This window comes from Eptatretus burgeri, chromosome 5, assembly GCF_056783735.1.
Source record: "Eptatretus burgeri isolate ZD-2024b chromosome 5, Ebu_testis_v1, whole genome shotgun sequence".
NCBI classification, from domain to species: Eukaryota; Metazoa; Chordata; class Myxini; order Myxiniformes; family Myxinidae; genus Eptatretus; species Eptatretus burgeri.
The window spans coordinates 124529624-124555504 of record NC_140965.1 but is presented as its reverse complement, the minus strand read 5'-3'; the positions used below and the strand labels follow the sequence as shown (position 1 = coordinate 124555504).

The 25881-nt window shown below is 41.6% G+C and overlaps 1 protein-coding gene across 4 annotated transcripts in view; it reads right to left on the bottom strand.

Moving 5' to 3' along the window:
* Positions 1-919: 919 nt before the first annotated feature.
* LOC147027286 (uncharacterized) overlaps positions 920-25881 on the bottom strand; it is a 71389-nt gene continuing 46427 nt past the window's right edge. For 3 of the 4 annotated variants that reach the window (XM_085883551.1, XM_085883548.1, XM_085883552.1), the window contains 5 exons: positions 23560-23661; positions 14462-14525; positions 13996-14159; positions 3349-3412; positions 920-3045 (listed from right to left, as the gene is read on the bottom strand). In XM_085883551.1, coding sequence (XP_085739677.1) covers positions 2840-3045; positions 3349-3412; positions 13996-14159; positions 14462-14525; positions 23560-23661 — 600 coding nt within the window. In that variant the 3' untranslated portion in view covers positions 920-2839. The remainder of the gene's footprint in view (positions 3046-3348; positions 3413-13995; positions 14160-14461; positions 14526-23559; positions 23662-25881) is intronic. The other variant, XM_085883549.1, reaches the window with a different exon arrangement.

The window sequence follows — 25881 nt, the reverse complement described above, 5'->3', positions numbered from 1 at the left end:
TGACCGATTTTGACCAAAATCTAATCAGCATGAGCCATCAGCCTCCTGAATCACCTGGTATAATTGGACATTGGTAGCTTCTTCCGTTCTCGAGTTATCTGCACCAAACCATCAAAAATCGAATATATGACCTCACCGTGACCTTGATCTTTGACGATTTTGACCAAAATCTAATCAGCACGAGCCATAACCCTCCTGAATCACGTGGTGTAATTTGACATTGGTAGCTTCTTTCGTTCTCGAGTTATCGTGCCGACAAACAAACAAACAAATAAACCAATGTCACCCGCAGGGTGACCTGTATCTTGCCAAAAGGTGACCACGTGTGACTTCTTTAAGGTCATACCGAGGTGACCAGAGCTGCTATCCACCAGGAGCGACTCCTTGAGGAATATCTCCCTACGAGAGATTCTGATGAGAATCGTTCTACAGAGTAACCATGAAAAATATGCTTTTGCCTCATAACGTCACAATGTCTCAAGCTTGACATATCTAGAAATCACTCATCGAGGTGTTCAATTTGAGGTACTACACGATATGGTTAGGGTTAGGCTGCACTTATTTTCAGATATTTTCATTGGATACTTTCCGACGACTCTGTGATCAGTCAGTCAGTGAGTCAGTGAGTTTGAGGTAAGAATGGTAAGAGGTAAGAACAGGTAAGAATGAGCTTTATATATTGAATATATTTGCATCACAAAGAAAATAATGAATTTTGCATCATTTATGAACAGAATGAGATCATGTTAATGAGGTAAAGAAGAAATAATCTGTCATAGTGTAAGAATGTGCTCTTTCTTTGAAGAACGGGAAGTAATGAGTTGGGGAGGACAGAGGGGTGGCAGAGGAGAGATTTGGGAGAGAGAGAGATTTCGGCTTTGAGGGGTTGGGGCAGCTGAGGACTTGTGGTTGGCTGGAGGGGAGGTTGATGACTTTGTCTCGTGGTGGGAGATGATTTAATCAAGTAACTGTTCTTTGCATAATCCATTCATGTCACATTTTACAATTCACATTCCTGCTGGTATAGCAATACTTCTTGAAGCAATAGAACAACACTGAATATAAAAGGACGTATTAACCCACAATTAACAACCACCACACCCAGCATGATAGCAACAACAACTACATGTTGTAAAATATCCATTTTCCTCTGTTTCACTTTATGTTACATCCTCATTTGACTCACAGATAGACATGCAATATGTTTCTGAAGTACAGCATGCTGTCTTTGATTAGACATGTCAGCGAAGTTACGGGACGACACGGCGATTGACAACGAAAAGTTTACTCTATCCTCGTCATGGAAATATTCCATGAGGGTACGATAGTTAGTTCACAGCATGCACAGTCAGTTTAAGTCTTTCATAAACTGGCTGGTCAAGTGTGATGTTCAACTGAGACCGACAGGAATTTGGTTGGAATTAGACAAGGATGTTGACGAAACCGAACCGTTCTTTGTTGAGACACACCAAAGAATCTTATACGTCCACCACTAATGCTCGCAATGAGTGTATTGAGCTCAACATCGAGCAAAACCCTTCCTGCGAAGCACCAGTCTGACAGAAATAAACACACACAAGATCAGTGCAAAGGTATGTGCACTACTTCGACACCACCCCTTCAAATTGACAACTCATAATCGTAATGAATCCAATCACGAACAAGTAAATTGAGAACAACAAAGAATAAACCACTTTGTGCATTCAAAGCAATTTCCACCAAATTATCCAAGATAATTTTTCCATTCCGAAATATCAAGATGAAATCCCAAGAGGGGCTTTAACAAGACTTACAAGTTCACCAAATTATATTTGAAGAAGTTTGCAGAAGGGACGAACTCAATGTGTGGACTTTCTGACCTGGATTTCTTTCAATGGCAAATCCTCCCTTTTGGATTTGGTAATTACTCACCTCCCTGCTCATGTCTCTTGGTCTTCCTCCAATCCATTTGGTTCATCTGATCATGTGCTTGTGAGAGTCAACATGTCTCCAGCTATTCTCAGAGAGCTGCGTCATCTCCACCAAGTCGGGCAGTTCACCCAGGTTGACTGGCAAGGACTGCAAGCTGCCATCTCACTTCAGGACTGGTCTTCTATACTTGCTGCCCCTGATATTTACTCAAAACCTGCTTTCGCTTATGCCTGGGAATTCTGGGAATTTGTCCACATAAACCTGCTCTCTCTTATGCACAGATTCATCCCATCTCATCTGCAGTTGTCATACCCAACCTCCCACCAATGATACTCTGAATCCTGCTGGAAGGCAGTTGCCATGACACAACTTGCCTTCATTTTTTGGAAGGGAAATCCCAACAAAGGTGATCTCAGCTTGTTCCACAAAGTCTGCAACATGCGTGAATCCACTCTCAGGAGAGCTCAAAAACAACATCTGTCCAACAACCTCAAGATTGAACTTTCAAACTTGTCTTCCTCCTCCAAAACCTTGTGGCACGTTGATCAAGCTTGTTTCTGGAGTATACTCCCCTCCATCCCTTCCTTCACTTGAAAAGGCACCGCAGCCGAGTTGTTGTCCCCTCTTTCTTCTGTTATGTTTTTTTCTCTTTCTGCCTTCACAAGCTTCCTGTGTACTAAAAAGTAAGATATTGTGGCATGAAGTGTGAAGTAGACATTTCGTATTCTGGCATTAATTGTGAAGTCGACATCCTTGTACATCATGATACATTTATGTGCATTTATGGTCCTCCATGAGGCAAAAATGCAGAAATCGTTGATTTAGAAGTCTCACAAAAGCAAACATTACAACCAATGAATTGGGAAGAACAGCGAATGAGCACGAAGGAGGAAGTGAAAATTATCCAACACGTGTTGCAAAAACAAAATTAGTTTCTCAGTTCAAGAGTGGTTGTTGGTGGAAAACTCACCTTGTTTAAGTGAAGTGTTTTTAATTTTTCCAGCACACCGACCTCCTGCCTGTACAGCATTGTGCTGTTGCTGCTTCTGCTGCTGCTTCTGCTGCTTCTGCAGCATTCTTCATCATACGCAAACTGGTCATCTGAATCAAATTGTTCAGGGCTGTGGTTTTCAACTGAAGGTGAAAATGGATAAAGGTCTTGTACAAATTCATCTACAGCCATTTTGTTGCTGCACAAACAATGGAAATATTAAATCATGATATATTATCTGTTTGCATGAGGACCGAAAAGGCCAAAATGCCTCTGTGGTTGTGATTAAAATTAAATGTGAAAAATTAAACTTTCACTCATTTCGTATCAACATGTGTTACTTTCGATCTCTGTTTGTCCTTTTTTTTCTCCAAAAAGCCGACACTGTAAAGATAACCAACCCTTTGAGATTAAGCCTTACAGAAAAGTAAACAAATCTTTATTACCTGTCTTGACTGAGCAGCTTGTCTTTTTTGAAGGGGCAACAAAAGAACACGGATCAAATTTGTTCTGCAAGAGAAGGCAGAATACACGTTTTTTTTTTCAAGAAAATGTTATCGTGAAAAAGATAAACTTTCAACATGTGCCTATTTTGAGAAAAGCATTCCTACCATTGCCTCCGCCTCATGCTTCTCCTCCACCTCATCCTCCTCATTTTCCCATTCAGATGACTCCAACCATTCAGGCTCCTTCTCCCACTCAAGCAACTCCTCCCACTTATTCTCATGATGTTGCCTCATATCCCCCTCCCAATCATGAAAGTCTTCCTCCTCAAGCCGCCATTGAAGAGAAATGTTTTGTTCGAGTCCTGAAATGCTTCCACGGGCTTCTCCCCAATGGGTTGGCATCCCAGCATCTCATCTGTCTTTGCTGGAATCTTTGTAATTTAAAGGGAACAATGCTCTTGATATCTACCATGATAAGGACAAAGCACAAGACTTGTTGCGATCACATCACAGAAATATCGGTGGCCTCTCCTCCAGTCGAGCTCCACTCTCACTCTCTCCCCTTTTAACCACCCCAGCTCCTCCAGGATATACGTGTTCTTCCAGTAACACAGAGTGAGTGAGGACCTGTGAGGACTCGTACTTTATCAGCCCAGAGTGAAGACTCGTATTTTATGAGCCAATCCCCCACGCAGTGAGAGATGGGATTTTGCAATCACTTCTGTGTGTATGTCTGTCCGGGCCGTAAGTTTTTTTTTTTTTTTTACCTTTTGTCATCAAATCTTCAACAAAGCTTTATGATGAAAATATGGAGAAGCCAATTTAATAACTTGGACAAAAGGTCAAAGTCACATAAAATCGTCAATTTTCATCCGATTGACCATAAATTAATAATTTTTACATATCGGGTTACTGAATTGGTTCACCGAAAGCTTGGTCAAAAGTTGAGGTCAAATGGTCAAAGGTCAAGTTGACAAAATCGGCAATTTCCAGCTGATTCACTTGCAGTTTTCGCAGGTTCGCATATTGGGTCACTGAAGCTGATTGCTTTTGACATCATAAGATCATGGTCGCCGAACATCGTCATTTTTTTCTATTTTTTGAACTGTGTCCATCATGTTTAGCATGTGGAAGAAAGAGAGGTCTGAATACAAAGCAGATGTGGATGGGCTTTGCATTTTCAGATGCTTCCTCGTTATGAAGGCTAAATATACTGCAAGTAGCTCTCAGCCAAATGGACTGAGCTTTGCAGAGAATGCCGAGTCATTGACCGACCATTGAAGCTACTTCAGTAATGTGGTGTTCCATTCTGAGAAATAAGGCCGAGGAGCTCCAGGAACTGCACCTCTTTTAAGGAATTAGCTCACAATCATGTATTTTTTTGTTGCAGCTTTGCAGAGATGGAAGAATCAGCAAAGATGAGAGAACATCTCCAACCGATTCTCAGTAAGAACCTTGTCCCTGTTTCACCATGTCCTTTTCTCAAGCCATTCAAGAGAGGCAAAACCATCTCATGGTGTCTCGTTTACCCATTACAGTGCTTTGCAGCAATTGTTAAACACCCAAACCTTATCCTGCCTGCCACCCTTAACACGTATGTGCAAGGTACTCTTCCTGCTAATCATTGCCAATGTCATTCTGATGAAGTGGAAGCTCATTTTGTTCTTCCATGAACCTCCATGTATGCAGAGAAGGAAAAACGAGTGGTAGGAAAATTGTTTCAGGGATGCTAACCTCAGGACATGTACACTGTGCTTTGCTTCTGCAACTCCCTCTTGAATGGCCTTGGATCAACTAATGGTTTTACAACTTGAGGCCGATTCACAATATTGACAATTAAATACGTTGGTTGTTTTCGCAGGGTGTAAGACAACAATAGATCGGTGGGACACATTGAGTTACATCAGCATGAGAGAAAAAGGTGAATTGGAATAAATAGAATGTGGAGAACACGAAAGACCATGAAGTAAAACCAAGTACTTGAACCAACTCGACAGTTCATAGAACATGATACCGTGTATAATTAAATTTAAATGAAATGAAGATTGGAAAAAATATAGCATTCCATTTAAATAAGCTGTTCCTCGATCATAAACTGACGATCATGAATTGCTAAGACAAATGGATGGACGGACGTGAACCAATTGCTAAACTCCGCTTTTCACTTCACATGAGTGGGATAATGAGCACCACACTGCAATGGATGGGATTATAATGTCACACAATTAATGTTAAAACTAGGCACGTCAATGAAACACTTGAGAAAAAAATACACCCGTGCGGGAGTGACGGTCATCTCTGCAAGAAAATATATCGCCTCCTGAATGTAGGGCAGTTTTTGCAAACTTTGAAGTCACGTGACGCGAAAACTAAAGCGAATATCGAAAATCCGTCCTGACAAATTTAGATATTGTCCCATAGATTCATATGCCACAATCAAATTCAAGATTGCCTGAGAAATGTCGGAGATAGATTTGGAAAATCGGCATTTCCGCATGAAAATCGTCATTTTCGCATTTTTTGCCAACTTTGAAGTCACGTGACACAAAAACGAAAGCGAATATCGAAAATCCGGCCCGACCAAAATTTAGATACTGTCCCATAGATTCATTTGCTGCAATCAAATTCAAGATTGCTTGAGAAATGCAGGAGATATATTTTGAAAATCGTCATTTTCGCAACTTCAAAGGCCTCATGACTTTGACCTTGACCTTCGGTGACCTTGAAAGTCATACCATCGTGTACGTCTCATCGCCCTCTATCAGGATCACTCATGACCAGATCTCCCACTTCAACTTCATTGTGAACGGATGGACGGACGGATGGACGGATTGCCACCTCTCCTCTCAACACCAATATTATTAGGTCAGGTCGAAGAGATGACCGAAAAAGGTTGTTATTCGGTGCAGACATTTGTAGTCAGCATTAGGTCCTCTACAATTGGCCAAACCAAACAAAGAAAGACAACCATAAATTCTCCTTCCTGGACTCTTCAGGTATTGACCAACAGGGAAGGGTTTTAAAATCAAAATATCGGAGTCATGACAAACCACTGGAAAGTATAAATGATGCGCCCCATACAGACCTGTTAATGTCCACTTCAACCTGTGAACAAACTCATAATTCGTTAACACATTATCAACATCCTCATTGAAGGTCAAATGTTCAGGTAAAATTGAATCATAAATGAACGAGGGTTTAAACGCTCATATGCAATCACTAAATCACTTCGCACACTCGGGAGGAAGAAGCAATTTAACAAGAGAGGGAGGTGAGGGAGAGAGTGAGTGAGTGAGTGAGTGAGTGAGAGACAGGCGGGGGAGGAGAAAGCAAGAGAAAGATGTAAGTTGGGGGGGGGGAGGGAGAGTTTGCAAAGAGAATCTTATCTTCTGCTTAAAGACAGCACAGACACACACAATAAAATAAAGGGACACACATGCATATGTACGCAAACACGCTAATATATTAAAATGGGGGTTCCGGGGGGGGTGGGGATGGGGCTTCATTGGGTGCATGTGAACCCCCCCCCCACCTCTCCGCCCTTTTAATTATGTCGCATGATCGTCGTGAGGGATAACACTGGACAATCGGAAATCGCATTTCTTTTGCTTTCACTCGGTAATTAATCCAAACCGTGATACTATTTGCCGCTGGTTCTGTGTTAATCCCTGCGACTCAGTGCTTAGTTCTGGCTTCAAATTGAAAGAACATTTTCGGGATCATCATGAGGACACTTGAAGGCACCGTTATGAGTGATGAAACTGCATGGACAGCACGAGTCCAGATTAATCACATCACCAACCAAAAAGGCGAATGGAGTCTGAACTTTGTGTGATGATTTATCGACCAGTTATTGCAAAGGAGAATAGGATGCATTTTTGGTTGTGTTTCGCAGTGACAGTGTGTGCTACCTCTGGGTGATTTTGCCCAAAATGACACTTAACGTAGCGTAAGGTAGCTTGATTGATTACACTGAACAACAAATTTAAAAAATTTTTTTTTACTGGAGATGTGTAAAGTGATTAAGACTAATTTGGGTACGCTGATTTCAAAAATCATAACCGTTTTGCTGTATCACGTCAGGATTTTCAGGAACAGAAATATTCCCATTGCCTAGAAGTCAGGATTTCAATGAAATTTACATATGTCTTTAACATGTCTATTTCGTGCAATTGTTGTTAACTTGTGTTATATTTCTTTCTTTCAGATAAAGATGAGTAGGCGTTCCTGTACCAATCATCCTGACAACTTCTGTTATGTCTGTGGTCGGTATACCAAAAAAGATCAACAGCGAAGTATATCTACAGCAGTGAAAATGAAGGCCGCCTACTTTCACTACTTCGGGTGTAAGGTGGGGGACCAAGAACAGAGCTGGGCACCACACATCTGCTGCACAAGCTGTCACACAACCTTGACTCAGTGGTTGGTGGGCAAGCGCGCGAGCATGCCATTTGCGGTGCCCATGATATGGCGTGAGCCGCAGAATCATCATGATGATTGTTATTTCTGCTGCACAAGCATCGCCGGCTTCAACAAGAAGAATAAAGGTCACATCAAGTACGCTGACTGCGTCTCTGCTCGTAAATCTGTGCCTCATGATGACGAGAACCCCGTTCCAACACCTCCAGCTGATCAGAACATAGCTGTAAGCAGTGGTGAAGAGGATGGTGATGATGAACCTTTTGAACCCGACACTCAAGAATCACACCTTCTGAACCAGGGAGACTTAAATGATCTTGTAAGAGATCTCTCGCTGTCAAAGGCGAAGGTAGAGCTGCTTGGATCAAGGCTGCAGCAGTGGAATCTACTTGAACCTAACACCAAGATATCCTTGTTCAGAGCACGTCACAGAGACATGGCTGAGTTCTTTGAGATGGAAGACACGATGACATTCTGCAGTGACATCAACGGTCTGTTGAAAGAACTTGGGTGTGATCACGATCCTGCAGACTGGCGCCTCTTCATCGACTCGGGGAAGAACAGCTTGAAGGCTGTTTTGCTCCACAATGGCAACGAGAAACCATCAGTCCCACTGGCTCACGCGTTCGGCATGACAGAGACCTATGAGACTATGCGGCAGCTGCTTGATTCCATCAAGTACAATGACTTCAACTGGCACATCTGCGGAGACTTGAAAGTGGTGGCGCTGTTGTTAGGGCTGCAGTCAGGCTACACGAAATACATGTGCTTCCTTTGTCTCTGGGATAGCAGAGACGACAAGAATCACTGGACGAAGAAAGATTGGGAAGAGCGAAAAGAGCATGTACCTGGTCGACACAACGTGAAGCATGTCGCCCTTGTCGACCCAGCCAAGGTTTTCCTTCCACCACTCCACATAAAGCTCGGCTTGATGAAAAGTTTTGTACGGGCAATGGATCTGAATGGGCGTGGGTTTTTATACCTCAAGGAAAAGTTTGGCAACACCTTGTCGGAGGCCAAGATCAAGGCTGGTGTCTTTGTTGGACCGCAAATCCGACAGATTATGAAGGACGAAACTTTTCCGACAACTCTAAACCCCAAAGAGCTGGCAGCGTGGAGGAGCTTCAAAGCTGTGACGGACAACTTCTTGGGGAACGAGCGCGCGGACAACTATGAAGAAATAGTGCAGCAGCTGCTGGAGTCCTTCAGGAAACTTGGCTCCAGGATGTCCCTGAAAATCCATTTCCTACACCAGCACCTGAACTTCTTCCCTGACAACTTGGGAGCAGTCTCGGACGAGCACGGCGAGCGATTCCACCAAGAGATTTCATTCATGGAGACGCGTTACCCAGGGCGGCACAACCCGAACATGATGGGCGATTTCTGCTGGTTCCTGCATCGTGAAACTGACACAGAGCAGCACAAACGCAAAGCCAAATGCCTAAAGCATTTTTAATTACATTCTAGTGGAGTTTTTCTGTAATTTCTATAATTTTGAAGCATTCATGATGAAATAAATGAATAAATGAATTTTTGTAAATTTCATTGAAATCCTGACTTCTAGGCAATGGGAATATTTCTGTTACTGAAAATCCTGACGTGATACAGCAAAACGGTTATGATTTTTGAAATCAGCGTACCCAAATTAGTCTAAATCACTTTACACATCTCCAGTAAAAAAATTTTGTTGTTCAGTGTTATTTGGATATTTAACAACTACTTTAGTGCACAAGAACCCTAAATTGCATCAATGAAGGTGAATATGAATTGTTTTTTTTCAAACTATATTCCCCAATACATCATCACTGCGATGATAATTACATAAATTGTTCCCACAGTGGTATAATTTACGAGGGAGGGTAAGACTCCCCATGGTAATGGCATGCAAGGAATCGTCCTCGAGGGAGACACAAAATAAAGTTGCCCCCGGTGTTTTGTCGTCACAAATGATCATTAGAAGAAATGAAAAATTGAAGGAATAATTACGGGCCTACATTAGGTCATGAGCCGGCCTGTTCCCCCACCCGCTCGACACCCCTGCACAAGACCCATTTGTTTCAAATAACACATGCACCATGATAACCATCGAGTATATTATCTCATGGCCTACTATCGACTCCTTAAAGAGTGCTTCCAGTCCCCAAGTCTATGTGTTTCCCGTACCCACTGCTGAGCTTTGCTAAGCACGTTGAATACCAACCCCTTCTCCTGCCTGCCAATCTCAAAGCTTTGATGCTTCTGCACATTATTGTCTGCCTGCTCCCCCTCACCACTGTCAGAATGCTAACCTGATGTGCGCTGTTGATTAAATCTTCCACAGGTCTGTACATTTAAAGAAAACAAAATACGAATGTAGAATTACCTCTCGAGGAATATTCGCATCAAAAAATCCATTGATTGTGTTTGGATTCTCGGAAAGCTTCAAACCCAGAGGCCGATTAGCAATTGAAGGAAGCACAGACTTTGTTGGTATTTGCAAAGCAAGTGAAGCATTACAATAGACGAGAGCAGGACAGTGATCAAATTATTCAACATTACAGAAAAAAGTGAATTGGGAGAATGAGAGAGATTAAAATAATTGCAACTGCAAAGTAACACCAAGTCCTCAAATTATGAGCATGACATGATCGTAGCTGGGCTATTATATCATCTCAATGAATTGCCCAGGTCAGGCGTAATATTCAACAATTTAATTTTGTGAAAACAGAGCTGTAACTGGAGGGGGAGCACTCGGTAGAGTGCAAAACCACCGCCGCCAATACTGCTTGGTCACTCAAGTCAACCTGATATCTTATTCATTCAATTTGACGTCAACAGTGCTCACAGAGTTAGAGTTTGCAACTTTCCCTTTTACATACCCAATTCATTCGTCATAACGAGATTCCTTGAGACAGAAATTGATTTTACGTGGGTATATCCACCTGAAGTTCCAAAATCAGCCGCAATTATAATTTTGGCATGTTGTTTGTTGGAAATCACTTATAACATGTAGAAATGCAAAAAAAAAAAAAATTCAAATATTTTTTTTTAAATGGCAGCCATATTGGATTTTGGACCAAGTCCAAAATCTAATGGCATGATCCTTGGACCATTCCTAACCCCCCCCCCCACCAAGTTTCGTCGAAATCCGTCAAGGAGTTTTTCCGTAATACTGTTCACAAACAAACAAACAAGCAGTCAGAGACTGGGTACTTACGAAATCGTCAACTTGACCTCTGACCTTGTCTAATAAAAGTTGTCTCTTGAGAAGGTCGCGACACAAACCAGAAGTTTCTCCGATGATTCTGTACCAAACCATCAAAAATTGAATGTTTTGGATGTTTGACCTCACTGTGACCTTGACCTTTGACCGATTTTGACCAAAATCTAATCAGCATGAGCCATCAGCCTCCTGAATCACCTGGTATAATTGGACATTGGTAGCTTCTTCCGTTCTCGAGTTATCTGCACCAAACCATCAAAAATCGAATATATGACCTCACCGTGACCTTGATCTTTGACGATTTTGACCAAAATCTAATCAGCACGAGCCATAACCCTCCTGAATCACGTGGTGTAATTTGACATTGGTAGCTTCTTTCGTTCTCGAGTTATCGTGCCGACAAACAAACAAACAAATAAACCAATGTCACCCGCAGGGTGACCTGTATCTTGCCAAAAGGTGACCACGTGTGACTTCTTTAAGGTCATACCGAGGTGACCAGAGCTGCTATCCACCAGGAGCGACTCCTTGAGGAATATCTCCCTACGAGAGATTCTGATGAGAATCGTTCTACAGAGTAACCATGAAAAATATGCTTTTGCCTCATAACGTCACAATGTCTCAAGCTTGACATATCTAGAAATCACTCATCGAGGTGTTCAATTTGAGGTACTACACGATATGGTTAGGGTTAGGCTGCACTTATTTTCAGATATTTTCATTGGATACTTTCCGACGACTCTGTGATCAGTCAGTCAGTGAGTCAGTGAGTTTGAGGTAAGAATGGTAAGAGGTAAGAACAGGTAAGAATGAGCTTTATATATTGAATATATTTGCATCACAAAGAAAATAATGAATTTTGCATCATTTATGAACAGAATGAGGTCATGTTAATGAGGTAAAGAAGAAATAATCTGTCATAGTGTAAGAATGTGCTCTTTCTTTGAAGAACGGGAAGTAATGAGTTGGGGAGGACAGAGGGGTGGCAGAGGAGAGATTTGGGAGAGAGAGAGATTTCGGCTTTGAGGGGGTTGGGGCAGCTGAGGACTTGTGGTTGGCTGGAGGGGAGGTTGATGACTTTGTCTCGTGGTGGGAGATGATTTAATCAAGTAACTGTTCTTTGCATAATCCATTCATGTCACATTTTACAATTCACATTCCTGCTGGTATAGCAATACTTCTTGAAGCAATAGAACAACACTGAATATAAAAGGACGTATTAACCCACAATTAACAACCACCACACCCAGCATGATAGCAACAACAACTACATGTTGTAAAATATCCATTTTCCTCTGTTTCACTTTATGTTACATCCTCATTTGACTCACAGATAGACATGCAATATGTTTCTGAAGTACAGCATGCTGTCTTTGATTAGACATGTCAGCGAAGTTACGGGACGACACGGCGATTGACAACGAAAAGTTTACTCTATCCTCGTCATGGAAATATTCCATGAGGGTACGATAGTTAGTTCACAGCATGCACAGTCAGTTTAAGTCTTTCATAAACTGGCTGGTCAAGTGTGATGTTCAACTGAGACCGACAGGAATTTGGTTGGAATTAGACAAGGATGTTGACGAAACCGAACCGTTCTTTGTTGAGACACACCAAAGAATCTTATACGTCCACCACTAATGCTCGCAATGAGTGTATTGAGCTCAACATCGAGCAAAACCCTTCCTGCGAAGCACCAGTCTGACAGAAATAAACACACACAAGATCAGTGCAAAGGTATGTGCACTACTTCGACACCACCCCTTCAAATTGACAACTCATAATCGTAATGAATCCAATCACGAACAAGTAAATTGAGAACAACAAAGAATAAACCACTTTGTGCATTCAAAGCAATTTCCACCAAATTATCCAAGATAATTTTTCCATTCCGAAATATCAAGATGAAATCCCAAGAGGGGGCTTTAACAAGACTTACAAGTTCACCAAATTATATTTGAAGAAGTTTGCAGAAGGGACGAACTCAATGTGTGGACTTTCTGACCTGGATTTCTTTCAATGGCAAATCCTCCCTTTTGGATTTGGTAATTACTCACCTCCCTGCTCATGTCTCTTGGTCTTCCTCCAATCCATTTGGTTCATCTGATCATGTGCTTGTGAGAGTCAACATGTCTCCAGCTATTCTCAGAGAGCTGCGTCATCTCCACCAAGTCGGGCAGTTCACCCAGGTTGACTGGCAAGGACTGCAAGCTGCCATCTCACTTCAGGACTGGTCTTCTATACTTGCTGCCCCTGATATTTACTCAAAACCTGCTTTCGCTTATGCCTGGGAATTCTGGGAATTTGTCCACATAAACCTGCTCTCTCTTATGCACAGATTCATCCCATCTCATCTGCAGTTGTCATACCCAACCTCCCACCAATGATACTCTGAATCCTGCTGGAAGGCAGTTGCCATGACACAACTTGCCTTCATTTTTTGGAAGGGAAATCCCAACAAAGGTGATCTCAGCTTGTTCCACAAAGTCTGCAACATGCGTGAATCCACTCTCAGGAGAGCTCAAAAACAACATCTGTCCAACAACCTCAAGATTGAACTTTCAAACTTGTCTTCCTCCTCCAAAACCTTGTGGCACGTTGATCAAGCTTGTTTCTGGAGTATACTCCCCTCCATCCCTTCCTTCACTTGAAAAGGCACCGCAGCCGAGTTGTTGTCCCCTCTTTCTTCTGTTATGTTTTTTCTCTTTCTGCCTTCACAAGCTTCCTGTGTACTAAAAAGTAAGATATTGTGGCATGAAGTGTGAAGTAGACATTTCGTATTCTGGCATTAATTGTGAAGTCGACATCCTTGTACATCATGATACATTTATGTGCATTTATGGTCCTCCATGAGGCAAAAATGCAGAAATCGTTGATTTAGAAGTCTCACAAAAGCAAACATTACAACCAATGAATTGGGAAGAACAGCGAATGAGCACGAAGGAGGAAGTGAAAATTATCCAACACGTGTTGCAAAAACAAAATTAGTTTCTCAGTTCAAGAGTGGTTGTTGGTGGAAAACTCACCTTGTTTAAGTGAAGTGTTTTTAATTTTTCCAGCACACCGACCTCCTGCCTGTACAGCATTGTGCTGTTGCTGCTTCTGCTGCTGCTTCTGCTGCTTCTGCAGCATTCTTCATCATACGCAAACTGGTCATCTGAATCAAATTGTTCAGGGCTGTGGTTTTCAACTGAAGGTGAAAATGGATAAAGGTCTTGTACAAATTCATCTACAGCCATTTTGTTGCTGCACAAACAATGGAAATATTAAATCATGATATATTATCTGTTTGCATGAGGACCGAAAAGGCCGAAATGCCTCTGTGGTTGTGATTAAAATTAAATGTGAAAAATTAAACTTTCACTCATTTCGTATCAACATGTGTTACTTTCGATCTCTGTTTGTCCTTTTTTTCTCCAAAAAGCCGACACTGTAAAGATAACCAACCCTTTGAGATTAAGCCTTACAGAAAAGTAAACAAATCTTTATTACCTGTCTTGACTGAGCAGCTTGTCTTTTTTGAAGGGGCAACAAAAGAACACGGATCAAATTTGTTCTGCAAGAGAAGGCAGAATACACGTTTTTTTTCAAGAAAATGTTATCGTGAAAAAGATAAACTTTCAACATGTGCCTATTTTGAGAAAAGCATTCCTACCATTGCCTCCGCCTCATGTTTCTCCTCCACCTCATCCTCCTCATTTTCCCATTCAAATGACTCCAACCATTCAGGCTCCTTCTCCCACTCAAGCAACTCCTCCCACTTATTCTCATGATGTTGCCTCATATCCCCCTCCCAATCATGAAAGTCTTCCTCCTCAAGCCGCCATTGAAGAGAAATGTTTTGTTCGAGTCCTGAAATGCTTCCACGGGCTTCTCCCCAATGGGTTGGCATCCCAGCATCTCATCTGTCTTTGCTGGAATCTTTGTAATTTAAAGGGAACAATGCTCTTGATATCTACCATGATAAGGACAAAGCACAAGACTTGTTGCGATCACATCACAGAAATATCGGTGGCCTCTCCTCCAGTCGAGCTCCACTCTCACTCTCTCCCCTTTTAACCACCCCAGCTCCTCCAGGATATACGTGTTCTTCCAGTAACACAGAGTGAGTGAGGACCTGTGAGGACTCGTAGTTTATCAGCCCAGAGTGAAGACTCGTATTTTATGAGCCAATCCCCCACGCAGTGAGAGATGGGATTTTGCAATCACTTCTGTGTGTATGTCTGTCCGGGCCGTAAGTTTTTTTTTTTTTTTACCTTTTGTCATCAAATCTTCAACAAAGCTTTATGATGAAAATATGGAGAAGCCAATTTAATAACTTGGACAAAAGGTCAAAGTCACATAAAATCATCAATTTTCATCCGATTGACCATAAATTAATAATTTTTACATATCGGGTTACTGAATTGGTTCACCGAAAGCTTGGTCAAAAGTTGAGGTCAAATGGTCAAAGGTCAAGTTGACAAAATCGGCAATTTCCAGCTGATTCACTTGCAGTTTTCGCAGGTTTGCATATTGGGTCACTGAAGCTGATTGCTTTTGACATCATAAGATCATGGTCGCCGAACATCGTCATTTTTTTCTATTTTTTGAACTGTGTCCATCATGTTTAGCATGTGGAAGAAAGAGAGGTCTGAATACAAAGCAGATGTGGATGGGCTTTGCATTTTCAGATGCTTCCTCGTTATGAAGGCTAAATATACTGCAAGTAGCTCTCAGCCAAATGGACTGAGCTTTGCGGAGAATGCCGAGTCATTGACCGACCATTGAAGCTACTTCAGTAATGTGGTGTTCCATTCTGAGAAATAAGGCCGAGGAGCTCCAGGAACTGCACCTCTTTTAAGGAATTAGCTCACAATCATGTATTTTTTTGTTGCAGCTTTGCAGAGATGGAAGAATCAGCAAAGATGAGAGAACATCTCCAACCGATTCTCAGTAAGAACCTTGTCCCTGTTTCACCATGTCCTTTTCTCAAGCCATTCAAGAGAGGCAAAACCATCTCATGGTGTCTCGTTTACCCATTACAGTGCTTTGCAGCAATTGTTAAACACCCAAACCTTATCCTGCCTGCCACCCTTAACACGTATGTGCAAGGTACTCTTCCTGCTAATCATTGCCAATGTCATTCTGATGAAGTGGAAGCTCATTTTGTTCTTCCATGAACCTCCATGTATGCAGAGAAGGAAAAACGAGTGGTAGGAAAATTGTTTCAGGGATGCTAACCTCAGGACATGTACACTGTGCTTTGCTTCTGCAACTCCCTCTTGAATGGCCTTGGATCAACTAATGGTTTTACAACTTGAGGCCGATTCACAATATTGACAATTAAATACGTTGGTTGTTTTCGCAGGGTGTAAGACAACAATAGATCGGTGGGACACATTGAGTTACATCAGCATGAGAGAAAAAGGTGAATTGGAATAAATAGAATGTGGAGAACACGAAAGACCATGAAGTAAAACCAAGTACTTGAACCAACTCGACAGTTCATAGAACATGATACCGTGTATAATTAAATTTAAATGAAATGAAGATTGGAAAAAATATAGCATTCCATTTAAATAAGCTGTTCCTCGATCATAAACTGACGATCATGAATTGCTAAGACAAATGGATGGACGGACGTGAACCAATTGCTAAACTCCGCTTTTCACTTCACATGCGTGGGATAATGAGCACCACACTGCAATGGATGGGATTATAATGTCACACAATTAATGTTAAAACTAGGCACGTCAATGAAACACTTGAGAAAAAAATACACCCGTGCGGGAGTGACGGTCATCTCTGCAAGAAAATATATCGCCTCCTGAATGTAGGGCAGTTTTTGCAAACTTTGAAGTCACGTGACGCGAAAACTAAAGCGAATATCGAAAATCCGTCCTGACAAATTTAGATATTGTCCCATAGATTCATATGCCACAATCAAATTCAAGATTGCCTGAGAAATGTCGGAGATAGATTTGGAAAATCGGCATTTCCGCATGAAAATCGTCATTTTCGCATTTTTTGCCAACTTTGAAGTCACGTGACACAAAAACGAAAGCGAATATCGAAAATCCGGCCCGACCAAAATTTAGATACTGTCCCATAGATTCATTTGCTGCAATCAAATTCAAGATTGCTTGAGAAATGCAGGAGATATATTTTGAAAATCGTCATTTTCGCAACTTCAAAGGCCTCATGACTTTGACCTTGACCTTCGGTGACCTTGAAAGTCATACCATCGTGTACGTCTCATCGCCCTCTATCAGGATCACTCATGACCAGATCTCCCACTTCAACTTCATTGTGAACGGATGGACGGACGGATGGACGGATTGCCACCTCTCCTCTCAACACCAATATTATTAGGTCAGGTCGAAGAGATGACCGAAAAAAGGTTGTTATTCGGTGCAGACATTTGTAGTCAGCATTAGGTCCTCTACAATTGGCCAAACCAAACAAAGAAAGACAACCATAAATTCTCCTTCCTGGACTCTTCAGGTATTGACCAACAGGGAAGGGTTTTAAAATCAAAATATCGGAGTCATGACAAACCACTGGAAAGTATAAATGATGCGCCCCATACAGACCTGTTAATGTCCACTTCAACCTGTGAACAAACTCATAATTCGTTAACACATTATCAACATCCTCATTGAAGGTCAAATGTTCAGGTAAAATTGAATCATAAATGAACGAGGGTTTAAACGCTCATATGCAATCACTAAATCACTTCGCACACTCGGGAGGAAGAAGCAATTTAACAAGAGAGGGAGGTGAGGGAGAGAGTGAGTGAGAGAGAGAGAGTGAGTGAGTGAGAGACAGGCGGGGGAGGAGAAAGCAAGAGAAAGATGTAAGTTGGGGGGGGGAGGGAGGGAGAGTTTGCAAAGAGAATCTTATCTTCTGCTTAAAGACAGCACAGACACACACAATAAAATAAAGGGACACACATGCATATGTACGCACACACGCTAATATATTAAAATAGGGGTTCCGGGGGGGGTGGGGATGGGGCTTCATTGGGTGCATGTGAACCCCCCCCCCCACCTCTCCGCCTTTTTAATTATGTCGCATGATCGTCGTGAGGGATAACACTGGACAATCGGAAATCGCATTTCTTTTGCTTTCACTCGGTAATTAATCCAAACCGTGATACTATTTGCCGCTGGTTCTGTGTTAATCCCTGCGACTCAGTGCTTAGTTCTGGCTTCAAATTGAAAGAACATTTTCGGGATCATCATGAGGACACTTGAAGGCACCGTTATGAGTGATGAAACTGCATGGACAGCACGAGTCCAGATTAATCATATCACCAACCAAAAAGGCGAATGGAGTCTGAACTTTGTGTGATGATTTATCGACCAGTTATTGCAAAGGAGAATAGGATGCATTTTTGGTTGTGTTTCGCAGTGACAGTGTGTGCTACCTATGGGTGATTTTGCCCAAAATGACACTTAACGTAGCGTAAGGTAGCTTCGTCGAAATCCGTCAAGGAGTTTTTCCGTAATACTGTTCACAAACAAACAAACAAACAACCAAGCAGTCAGAGACTGGTACTTAAGAAATCGTCAACTTGACCTCTGACCTTGTCTAATAAAAGTTGTCTCTTGAGAAGGTCGCGACACAAACCAGAAGTTTCTCCGATGATTCTGTACCAAACCATCAAAAATTGAATGTTTTGGATGTTTGACCTCACTGTGACCTTGACCTTTGACCGATTTTGACCAAAATCTAATCAGCATGAGCCATCAGCCTCCTGAATCACCTGGTATAATTGGACATTGGTAGCTTCTTCGGTTCTCGAGTTATCGTGCCGACAAACAAACAAACAAACAAATAAACCAATGTCACCCGCAGGGTGACCTGTATCTTGCCAAAAGGTGACCACGTGTGACTTCTTTAACGTCACACTGAGGTGAACAGAGCTGCTATCCACCAGGAGCAACTCCTTGAGGAATATCTCCCTACGAGAGATTCCGATGAGAATCGTTCGACAGAGTAACCATGAAAAATATGCTTTTGCCTCATAACGTCAAAATGTCTCAAGCTTGACATATCTAGAAAGCACTCATCGAGTTGTTCAATTTGAGGTACGACACGATATGGTTCCTAAAACTTGAAAATTTGACCTTGGGGTCAAATACGTTTGACCTGAGGCGCTAACCATGAAGATCAAGGCCAATCGCCACCAAAAATTAATCAGCTGAGCGCCAGACCATGAACTATATTCCCATGAAGTTTGAAGATGATCCGATCATAATTACTCAAAAAATAAGGGTTTCGTCGACTCCCCTGATTTGCGACAAAGTGACCTTGACCTTCAAATTTTTATGCGCTGAAAGGGACCTCTATAGGCCTCTGATATGCGAAGTTACAAAAATTTCCAATGATAACTTTGCTCTGCAGAATGATTTATACGTGATTAGAGACCAAAAAAAATAAGGGTTTCGTCGACTCCCCTGATTTGCGACAAAGTGACCTTGACCTTTGACCTTGACCTTCAAAATTGTATGCGCTGAAAGGGACCTCTATAGGCCTCTGATATGCGAAGTTACAAAAATTTCCAATGATAAATGTGCTCTGCAGAATGTTTTATTCGTGATTAGAGACAAACAAACAAACAAACGAAAAAAAAAAAAAACAACAAAAAAAAACATACAAGCTGACTAACATATCTTGCAAAAACTTCGTTTTGGCAAGATAACAAACAGAAACGGAAGGCATCAATATACTTACGAAATCTTTAGATTTCGTAAGTAACAAACAGAAAGGGGTGAAAACAGTAACCTCGGATCTTCGTTGGCAGACGTGAATGAGGTTCAGAACACTGATGATCAAACTTTACTCTCTGGCATTTGCCAACAGTAATCATGGATGGATAACTACAGATTCTGACACTTGGGCTCTTCAGGTACCCATCAACAGGGAGGAGATAAAATTGAAAAATGTAGGAATAATGATGCATCCTAAGATGATTAAGTTGGTGACCCTTTACTAACAAACTACTCTGCACTTCCATATGTGAACCAACTCATCATTTCTCAAGTTATCAGTAACCTGCACAAAGGTCGAATGATACGTGGAAACAAAAAAAAAAAAAACCAGTGAACCACAAGAGTTTCAACGCTTTTTTGGAATCACTTAATAAACTCAAACAGGAAACAATTTAACAACATTATGTGCTTTTATGTGGTGTATTCGGCAAAAGCAAATCTATTGCTGAAATAGCAATCCTGAGTGTATGTGACAATTCCAGTTTGGTGAGCACGCCCACTGATGTACAAGTAGTGAACTAAAAAAAATGGAAACACCAATATAAAGTCACTTAATAGGGCGTTGGGCCACCACGTGTGGCCAGTCCGGCCTATAGGTGCTGTGACAGAGTCCACCAGCGTCTTGAATTCTGCAGGAGGGATGCGGCACCATTCTTCCACGAGAAGGTTATCAACTCACACCTATTTGATAGAAGTAGAAAACGCTGTGTGGGGCATCATTTCAGTATGTCCCATAAGCGCTTGATTGGGTTTAGATCTGATAACTGAGAAGGCCATGACATATGGATAACATCAGTGTCATGTTCGTCAAACCATTGGGTGACCACACATGGTCTGTGGATGGGGGCATTGTCATCTTTGAAGACACTCCACTCAGCAGGAAAGAAATGCTGCAGCATGTAGTGAAGATGTTTACTCAATACTATTAAGAAGCGATTGGCATTGAACTTGCTTTCTTCGGGAATGACAACACCCAAACAATGCCAGGAAGATTCGCCCCACAACATTACAGAACCACAAGACCCCTTTTACTGTTGGAAAAAGCACTCAGGGTTGCAGAGATCTTTCGGTTGGCGCCATACGTGCACTCGTCCATTTGTCGAGAACGTGGAGGACGATTAATCTGACCATCTCTCATTTCTCCAATGCTCGGTCGTCCTTTCCTCTGCTTTTTGCATCATTAGACTCGCAGATGTGCATTGCCAGGTATGATGAGTGGTTTGTGCACTGCAACCCGACTATGGTATCCCAGTCTGTGGAGTTGTCAGCAGACCGTTTTTGATGAAACTGGCTGCTCACTCCCCAGGTTGAAATTTACAGTCAATTGATCTGCAGTTGCTCGCCTGCTTTGCCTTGCACTTCAAATTCATGCATGGACATCACGATCCTGCAGAATGTGCTTCCGCCCAATGTTTCCCTTTGCTGATGATGCGTTTCCCTCAGAGTAAATGGGCCACACCTGTGTTAAAGCAGTTGCTCTTCATATACTTGGTGTCCCTCAACAACACAGGCATTTCCATTTTTGTCCACTACCTGTAATTTTAGAAAGAGTTTTCCATGGCACAGGGAAGTTGAAATATGCAAAACAAAAGCACAATTCACTGTGAAAGATTTGTTTCATTGAAAAAAAAAAACAAAAAAAAAAACATGACACTGTGACGATCTTTCCATCCACCACCGACGGATTGATTTTAGTGAAGATCCAGATCCATATCCAGATACCGGAATTATTTGTCATTCTTTTCCATTGAGAGATAGGGCCAAAACTATATATACAGCACAATATCTCAAAAGGTAACAGACGGATTACGACAAAACTTGGTGGGCAGGTTGAATGTGTGATGAGAAGGAATCGATTCGATTTTGATGAAGATTCAGATCTGGATCCAAATACCAATTTTTTTTTAATTCTTCCAGCATTTAATTCTAACAGCATTGATAGAGAAGTCAAAACAATACACAATTACGCACAGTATAGCACGATATCTCAAACAGTAAGGAACGGATTATGACAAAACTTGATTGATAAGTTGGGTAGGTAAAAAAGAACAAGTGAATTAGATTTTGGTGAAGGTCCTGATTCAGATTCAGCCTATCATTGGGATACAAAACATAAACTGTTCAGCCTGGTGGAGGTATGCGTCCTCTCGAATGCCATTCTCATTTAAATGATTCTTCACCATCGAGAGATGGGACCAAAAACAATATAACATATCGTATAGCAAGATATTACGAAAAGTTATGAACGGATTCGGATGAAACTTGGCGGGCAGGTGAGGTGTGTGCCAAGGACGTCTTGATTCGGGTTTCAGTGAAGGTCCGGATCTTGATACAAGAATTTTTTCTTGTATCCAGATCTTGTATCTCTCAATGGTGATTCTTCACCATGAAGAGGTGGGACCAAAATCGATAGAAAGCATGATATCTCAAAACGTTGTGGACAGATTTGGACAAAACTTGGGAGACAAGTTGGGTGTGTGACAAGGTGAAGCCGATTCAATTTTGGTGAAGATCTGGATCCGGATACTGGAATTTAAAAGTAATTCTTCACAATTGAGAGATGGGGTTAAAACGAATTATGGCATGATATTTCAAAAAGTTTGAATGATTATGGCAAAACTTGGTGGATGAGTGTGCAGGTGATTGAACAAGCTGATCAGATTTTGTTTAAGGTCTGAATGTAGATCCGGCCGATCAGTGGGCTACAAAACGTAAAATGTTCTGCTTGGCTGAGGTATGTGTCACACCAAGTGCCTTTCTCGTCTCCTATTTGTTTCTCGAGTCCGAGACTACTCCCATTCCTGTCATGGTGGCTCGCCTACCCACTGATAAGTTTTTGCAACTCTCAATAAACACCAACCCCTTATCCTGTCACTCTGAAAAAAAATTTGATGCTTCTGTGAGTTATCATCTGCTCACTCTCAGTCACCAATTTCATTCTGACAACCTCTGTATTTTCACTCTTGCATGCGCCTCGACGCATTTGGAGGGGAAAAACATAAGTATAACTCGAGATTTCAAAGAAACGGAACCCCACACAGTGTTCAAGTATATACTGTACATTAATTTTGATAACATAATGATTTTGAAGATAATTGAAAAAATCCGGAAATTTAGTGCCACCAAAGCAGTCTTATATGAAACCTTGATATAATGCAATAAGACGATGTTAAGCAGCAATTTAGGAGATGGAGGATTTATTTATCACCATAGAATGCAGCGACAATCAGCATGGCACATCGCAATATCGGCGGCCTCTTCTTCACCCCGATACTGCACCCATTCACATGCCACGCCCTCTCTTGCGATATGTCGATATATAGCATGGTTCTTGGAAGCATTATGAAGGCGATTTGAGTTTTACAGTGTTTATGTCGATAATTATATTCAAATAAATGGATAAAAGACGTTTAATGGCATAGAAATAAATCAATTCCGGGTTTTACAGCCGTTTTTCCTCGTCTATTACATCACTCGATCTAACATGTTACCTTAGATCTTCAGGCCTGTTCTTTCTGTCCTTTATAACACCCTTAAAAACAGTACACGTCTTGTTTGGAATGAATTTCATTTTTCCTTGACCGACAGGCAGGCAAAAGGAGTAAAAATATTGTCTCACACAATCTGTGAATACGCAGTCATGACAAGTTCAGAGCCAAAGTACAGTCATGACAAACTTCAGATTAGTTTTCCGATTCATGTTCAAACTACAACATTAGATTTATACAAGTTGTTCCTTGATCATCAACTGATGACAGAAAGAGGGATGGATGATGGACATGAACCAATTTCTTCACAACGATGTTCACTTTGCATGCGCGGGGTAATTACCTTTTCACGAAGAGCATTGAAGTCTGGGGAACTTTTCTCCTCACATGGCTTCAGAAAAACCGGCTGAATGGCCAAAGGAGGAAGAGTCCGATTTGTGTGTTTCTGCAGAAGAACAGCATGAAAACAAAAGATGTTTCAATATTGGAATAATGACAAGACTGGACACTTCAACTGATAAACTTTCACAAACAAACTGGTTACCATATTAACTTGTGAAGCAACTCACCATTTATAATCATATTATCAGCCAACCCAGCTAAAGACCGAATGTAATGGGGAAAAAAAATATATCAAAAAAGAATGTTGTTCAACACGCATTGGCAAGCTCTTCCAACAATATCCAAGGATAAGCAAGTGAACACCATTCATTTTCCATTGATATATCAGGCCTGAATGTCTGTCTTTGTGACATCAATTTAATGAGCAGCTATTTGCATCATTGTATTTGGAAGAACAAGTTATATGGCACAGGGAAGATTAAATGGGTAAAACAAAAATAACTGGAGGGGGAGCACTCGGTAGAGTGCAAAACCTCCGCCGCCAATAGTGCTGGCTCACTCAAGTGAACCTTATATCTTATTCATTAAATATGACATCAACAGTGCTGACAGAGTTATAGTTCTTTTCTCCAAAAATTTTTTTTAGGGGGGGGGGGGGGTTGGAAATCACTTAAAACATGAAGAAATGCAAAAAAAAAAAAAAAAAATTCAAATATTTTTTCAAAATGGCCACCATAGTGGCCATATTGCATTTTGGACCAAATCCAAAATGGATGTGGCATGGGATTAAATACCCTCACAATCAACGGTTTCTGGGGGGAATGTCGTGTTGGCGAAGGTATGCCGAGAGAAGTTTATATATGTCCGAGAGGAGTTTTTCGTCGTGATTTCAGATCTGACAATGTTTTTTCACAATACTCATTCTGTAAAATGTAAAATTAAAAAAACAAACCTCTTCGGGAACGCTCCTAAAAATTCTCCTGAAAGGGGCGTAACCCACATGACGTCAACTACAGGATTACAAAGGCTGCACATAAATTACTCGGGTTGGTGGTCTACGTGATTCTATTGGCCTTCTGTGTGTTTCCACATTTGATTGATCGACTCAATTGCTTCGTTCATTTCTGCTTTAAAAAAAAAAAAAATCGAACATTTGGTTTTGAATAATGGATGGCATGGACTTTCATTTGTCTGGTAATGACAGTGAGTGTGAGAGAAATGAAGGATTTTGGTCTGAATCACATGGAGAATTGTTGGATAACGTAGTCGCGGGAGGTGAAGTTCAGGCAGCTGGAAATGAAATACGGCCTTCGCAGTTCGAGCCAGAAGCAGGACAAGCAGAGGAAAATGCGATGAAATTCCCAGCGTTCATTATAAATCGGGAGGACATCGAAGGAAGACTTGGCAATAACAACTAGTAAGACAATCTATTCATAATTCAACAATGTAAATTCGACTTGCACACTGCTCAATATCAGAAATATTTTAGTGAGGTGACGTGACCAGCGCAGCGCCGCGGAGAAACAAATCGCAAGCAAGGCCGGCGCAAGTCATCGGCCGTATCTCTCCGCGCATAAAACAAAGCAATCTCGCTGTCCGGATACGATGAAAACTTGTGTGCAGAACACACATTGTGACACAATTGTCTCGAGTTGTCTGATAAATCTGACGTTCTGTTGCATTTTTATTTATTTTATTCCTACTGTTGTCATGTAGCACCAGTAGAAAACAATAAGTCTGGTGTTGGCTTCATGGTGAGGGTGGCGGCTTGGGATCCGAGGTCCTGAGTTGAAGCCTCGTTGGCCGCTGAATTAAAATGAACCAAGAGGTTGACTCAGCCTGTCATCCTTCCGAGGTCGGCAAAATGAGCACCGGTGTACTGGTAAGGGTTACACTGCATCAGCGGCATAGCCGCGTCCCAACTAATGATGCAACCAGCAGCCACAGGCTGCACTCAACAGAGAGACAGAGAGAGAGAGAGAGAGAGAGAGAGAGAGAAAAAGAGAGAGAGAGAGAGAAAGAGAGAAAGAAAGAGAGAGAGAAAGAGAGAGAAAGAGAGAGAAAGAGAGAGAGAGAAAAAGAGAGAGAAAGAGAAAGAGAAAGAGAAAGAAAAAGAGAAAGAGAAAGAGAAAGAGAAAGAGAGAGAGAAAGAGAGAAAGAAAGAGAAAGAGAAACAGAAACAGAAACAGAAAGAGAAAGAGAAACAGAAACAGAAACAGAAAGAGACAGAGAAAGAGACAGAGAGAGTCGAAATCAATGAAGAAAAGAGAATAATAAAAGAAAGCTTCAGCTCATCAGATTTATCGGCCGAGTGGGACGGACG